At 32.1% G+C, this 6,000-nt stretch overlaps 1 protein-coding gene across 1 annotated transcript in view; it reads right to left on the bottom strand.

Annotated features, from left to right (window-relative positions):
• Window positions 1-1,936: 1,936 nt before the first annotated feature.
• SP3 (Sp3 transcription factor) overlaps window positions 1,937-6,000 on the bottom strand; it is a gene marked incomplete at its 5' end in the record, with an annotated part of 37,708 nt that continues 33,644 nt past the window's right edge. The window contains one exon of the mRNA XM_023743495.1: window positions 1,937-3,665. Coding sequence (XP_023599263.1) covers window positions 3,349-3,665 — 317 coding nt within the window. The remainder of the gene's footprint in view (window positions 3,666-6,000) is intronic.

The following is a 6,000-nucleotide window of genomic DNA, read 5'->3' as shown; positions in this document are numbered from 1 at the left end:
CATGAGCAGTCAATATGAGGATCTAAATTACAATTAAGACACTAAGGGGATACTTGCTCCATTTAGATGATTCTAATCCAGGACTGTTTATCATTCACTAGAGAAGCTGTTACATAATACATATATATTCCCCATACTCAGAGATGTAGATCTAGTAGGTCAAGGATGAAGCTATGTGGACATTTTAAAATACTCCCAGCATTTTCTGAAGAATATTGCCTAAGAACTATTTTCCATGAAATGTATGACATGCCTTCAGTTTTGTATGTACACGTATGTTTAATTTTTAAGCAATTTCACTATTTGAAAAATCTTAAGCATTTTCGCTATTTTGCCCAAAGTTACTTACAGAGAACCTGACTTTTTGCAACAGGTTTACTCCATTAAAACTTAACATGCTTTTTGTTAACTGAATTGCTTTTTAAAGTCCTTGACTCTCAATCCACAAAAAATAAAATTTTCTTAAGTGATATTTTCTTTAAATTAAGGCATAGAGTACAGACACCTACTCCATTAGATGAGTATATTCTGATAAATAGGAATTATTTCTATGTAAATATACTGAATGTATCTTAACTCTAGCATTTACAAAAATAAAGCAATTATAAAAAACTATTAAAGAATATACAGGGGTGAGCAAAAGTAGGCTCACAGTTCTGAGTACACGAGTTTATTCTTCTATTATTTACCATATGAACTATAAGCCTATTTTTGCCAACTTCTGTATCTACACAATAAATTTTTTAACTAGAAAAAAACCCGACTTCAGGATAATTCTTCAAATATTGTTTCCAGAGTATATTCAACATTTTTTAAACACGAATATAGAAATATTTAAAAACCACATATTCTGAGGATGAATACTTTGACTTGTTAGGTAAAGATCCAAAGTTCACTGTTGTATTTCTAGTGAGCACTCCAAACCCTTAAATAATTTTCAAGCCTACTTACTTTCTTCATTGCATTCATGCTCTAAGAACTGATAAAATATGCTTGAAACTCATGGATCAGAAAGTATTGAATTTTACATATATACTGTAAAATTTCAATACTTAAAAACATCTATACCATCCCTGAAGTTTTTTAATTTCCTGACTTAATGAGAATTTTGCTTAGTGAACAATCTCCTAACATAATCCTTTTCATACTTCCTAAATAAAAAAAAATTAATTACCTAAAGGAGTTTGAAGATTCAAATTCTAATCCTTATAACTTCAAAATAATTGTACATTCCATTAATTTCTATAATTCCAAGACCTTATTTCACATAACAAGCTTAAGTTTCATTAGGAAAAACTTTATTTATGTTTATATATATATCTAGAGTTGTCCTATGCATTCAAAGATATTATTGACAGTGTCACATTGAGCCTGGAAAACAGACCATGGAAATCTTTACCCCACTGTAGACATGTGGAGAATTGGATTTTTAATTTAAAAATATCTAAAATATAGTCATGTTAATATTAAATTTTCCTTTCCTCCTACCCTGCCTTTATCATAATTACATACACAAATTCAAAATATAACCTTTCAATAACTTGCTATCATTACCAAAACTTGTCTTATGTTATCTTTTTTAAGAATCTTCACATAAATTCAAGTTTCTGATAAATCAAAATATTCTGCACATTGCTTTAACAGGAAGAATAAACAAATAAAAAACAAGGCTTGCAAAATGGCATTGATATTACTCAATTTGGGCAAAGATAAATATTTTTTTCCAAAGTTTTAATAATAAGCTCATTCTTCAGTAAAAAATTAGTAGTCAGCTAGTACCTCTATTCTTCTTTTTAAGCAAATATACCTGTTTAAAATCATTTCGGAGTCTGAAATCAAAACTAAGGCAAATAAAAGGCTAAGTTGAAGAAAAACGAAACAGATTTTCTTGCCCCATACCACTGCAATATTTTAAATGCATAGGAATACAACAAACTCAAAAGAAAAAAAAATAGTGTTTTATTAACTACCACACTGTTATAATACACTTTAAACGTACAATAAGGTAGCCTTTAAATTTGAGGTGGTCTTAAGAATAACAAATGAACAGAATTCCAAATTTTTGAAATAGGTGAACTGCTGCAGTTACAGGTATACATTTAGGAAAATTGTATAGCTCTTACAAGACCAGCAATGAAACTTTATTTTGTACATTTTTTAATAATTGAAAATATAAACAATAATTAAAAAATAAAAAGAAAATACAGCGTAATAAAAAAACATACGTTTCTCAATTAAATGTACTGAATACATATAAATTTTAAGGGAAGAAGCAAAAAAAGAAAATGGTTGATATTTAAGTGCAGACTGACTACCTAGACAAAAAAAATACTTAAAAAAATATCATAAAACCACTAGTTTTCTATGACTAATATCCATATGGTTGGAGTATCGTCACTATGGAAGTGATTTTGTTATGTTTGCATATGTTATACTTTACTGGTAATTTACATGATGGCTTTTAAGGCCCTGGCAGACATGGTTTTTGGAAACAAGATTGGATAAAAAAGTCACTGCTAAGACGCAATACACCTTATTTTTTTGGTCCTCCAATATGCAAGAAAAGGGATATCTCACTAGAACATTTTCTTACCACCCAAATGCCTCAACCTATACATTTTTAACTTTTTTAAACATTGGTTATATTGCCCAACTTCGTTATTGAAAGAATATTAACAAGACATTATTTTGGCAAATTAAATCTTAAACATGGCTTTTCAACAGGATTTAAAAGGTGACTATCCCTAGAGTTCCATGTTAAAATGTAGTTTTCAAAATCTTACAAGAGTAATGCTTAAAATATTGTACATAGTTAACCTAATTAAAATAATTAGCTTCAAAATGACAAATTGATAAGCTAAGTAAAGCCTACACTATGTAACATTTGCTTGGAAACTTGATTTGTCAGTTATGCATAATAAAAATTCCAGTCATCAAGAAAATTACAAAAATTTTTTTATCATAACATGATTTCTTTCACCCACCAACTTTTTTATCTTACAATAGATAAATACCAACATGTTCTCATTTTTACACTAAACCACACAGGATTGATGCATTTGGTTAGACTACCATTCGCATTGTTAAATTCAATTTTCTTTATATAACTTGGTAAAATTTCATTTCTTCTAGATTCCAAAAGTACCTACAAAACCCATGCAGTTTTACCATTTTTAATATACTATGGAATATCATACAAAGTAAGGCATTTCAGTGTCATGTATAACCAAGTTACTGTCAATCCAAAAATTTTTGCACATCAATAAAAAGATATCTAAGAACTTAGGAACAATATTCTTCTCACTACTGTATAAAAATAACCACAATGAATAAGTATTTGTGTCATATTTACTCCATTGTCTCATTTCCAGAAACTGTGACAAGCTGTAAAGGTATTTCAGTGTTGGTAAGGATATCTTGATTGCTGGTGGTGGAAGTATTAACAGTTCCTATCCCTGAAACAGAACCTTGTTGAATATTTGCAAGGATAAGTGTTGTTCCTCCTGCAGTAATCAAAGTATCATCTCGTGCAGTTTCCACAGATGCCAGCACTGTACTGCTAGAATGAATACCTTTTTTATTCTGATGTGTTTTAATATGTTTGGCAAGGTGATCACTTCTCATAAAGCGTTTTGAACATTCTGGACAAACAAATTTCTTCTCACCTGTTAGAAATAAAATTAAGTAACTTAATTTTCAAAATTCAACAATGGACTGATAATTCCCCGAGAAAGAAAATAACCCAACACTGACAGGTAAGGACAGGGAACAGAGTTCAATTAACATTGTATTCGTTTCATGACCTGCCTCTGCAATTTTCTCTGATAGAATATTTCCCCTCAAAATAAATGTCATCTTTACTTTTTGATGAAAAGCAATCTTCCAAACTTATTTCAGACTGCCATTCAGACAATATTTTAATACCTCAACTGTGCTAATAGTTTGTTTTAAAACATGTTACAAGGTATCAGCTAAAAAATGATAATCTGTAACATACAGGAGGTCCTTACATAAAATTTTGTTCAAATTTTTTTTTTTAATAACGAGAAGAAAAAAAATTGACTTCTAATAGAGCCACTGTTCTCACCATGTCTGCGTGGATTTTCTCTAGGTACTCTGGTTTCCTCCCCCATCTCAAAGATATGCACATGAGGTGAATTGGTGTGTCTGTCTGCACTGTCCCAGTCTGAGTGAGTGGGGATGTAGGTGTGAGTGCACCCTGCAATGGAAGGGGGTCTTGCCCATGGCTGGTTCCTGCCTTTTGCATTGAACTGCTGAGAGAAGCTCCAGCCACCTACAACCCTGAACCTGGCATAAGCAGATTGGAAAGTTCTCTGTTTATATATATATATATACATATATATATACACACACACACATCTTATATGTATTTCAATATTTAATATTAGAAGTGTAGTGATGTTTTTTGGTGTGTGTTTTGCGTGGTTTTTAAAAAATCTTTATTGTTGAAAGTATTAAATGTCCCCTTTCCCCCCATTGATCCCTTTTAGCCTGTCCCCGATGTAGTGATGTTTTTGTGATCAGAAATATGCCATAGGAACTTAACTCTTGCTTATGTCAGCCAGCCTATGGTAAAATTGTTTTTGATAGACATCATTTCACATAAAAGTCTCAGTTTCTACTGATGCCATTGAGAACTCACTGTATTCCTTTAAAGAAAAGTTTACAGCTTTAAGCTATATTTAAGGTAATAACATGTTGTACCAATGATATTAAACCTCCAACTCTTAAACCTGAATTCAAGTACAGAGTACTTCAAGATAAATGTAAAAATGCAAGCTTGAGGTCCACTAAGATGGAAATCCCAAGAAATGGCTAGCTGAGTTGACTTCAGCTGGAATAATTAAGAGCAAGCCCAATTTATCATGTTAAAGTTAGTAAGACCCTGATGAATAAAATATTTTTAATACAAAAGACTAAATTCTATGATGAAGACTTAACTATGTAAGAGGATTAGAAGGCAAAAGGCCAGCCTGAAAGGAATCCAGAGAAATTCATCAACAAATCTAGTATTTTCTTAATTTATTTTCTTTAACATGCTTTATCTATCTCCTGTTCCAGCACCTCTACTCGAGGTAGGTTCTCAACAGACCTCACGTCTGAATTATATTGCAATGACACCCTTGTCTTTACCTCTCTAACCTAACAAATCAATGCCAGACAAATCTTCCTTAAATACCAAATTTTATTACAATACAAAACTTCACCACTGTAGTAAGTGGTATGGGAATGCAAGGCTAACTTGAGATAACTAAGATTACGGCTCAATTCTAAAATATACAATCTCATCTTCACTCATGTCAAATGATCCCTCACCTCTTTTATTCACATACTATTCTTCTGAGAAGATATTTCCCAAAGTTTCTCTTGGAACATTAGTTCTGAGAGATGCTCCATGGCAAATGGCACAAAGATCAGATATTTGGGAAATGCTACCACACACTACATGCCCCCCGACCCCCCACATAGAGATGCATGGTGCTTAACATTTAATTAAAGGTCCTAAGAGGTGCTGCCTTGAAGGTACATGTAAAAATCCTCTTTAACCCAGTGTTTTCCACACATTTGGTCATAGACCTCTCCCCCCACCCCTCCCCATTTCATTGTTTCTTATATCCTACTGACCAAATTCCACTGAGGAAAAGTCTGTTATAGGGTCATAGTAAGGCAAGCCCATTGCCCAACAATCCCTTACTATCCCAAGCAATCATGATCTCTGCCTCTAAGCATACTTTATCTACTTTCTTACATTGTTTGTTGTAGTTATAAACAACTCATCTGTCTACCTACCTACCTGAGGAGTGAGACAGAAACTATAAAACAAGTAGAGCATCTTAATATGTATACTACTAAATACTTCACAGGTTATGTTATGTAATATTTAAAGCAATACAAGAGGTGTGAAAGCAGGTCAAAGACAGCTTATTTGCTTAATCTAACAGAGTTCATGGATTTGAATCCAGATCTAGGAGACTTCAG

Source organism: Myotis lucifugus, unplaced genomic scaffold (genome assembly GCF_000147115.1).
Source record: "Myotis lucifugus unplaced genomic scaffold, Myoluc2.0 scaffold_5, whole genome shotgun sequence".
Taxonomy (NCBI): domain Eukaryota; kingdom Metazoa; phylum Chordata; class Mammalia; order Chiroptera; family Vespertilionidae; genus Myotis; species Myotis lucifugus.
The sequence above is the reverse complement of the archived record's forward strand: the minus strand, read 5'-3'. Positions and strand labels throughout refer to the sequence as shown.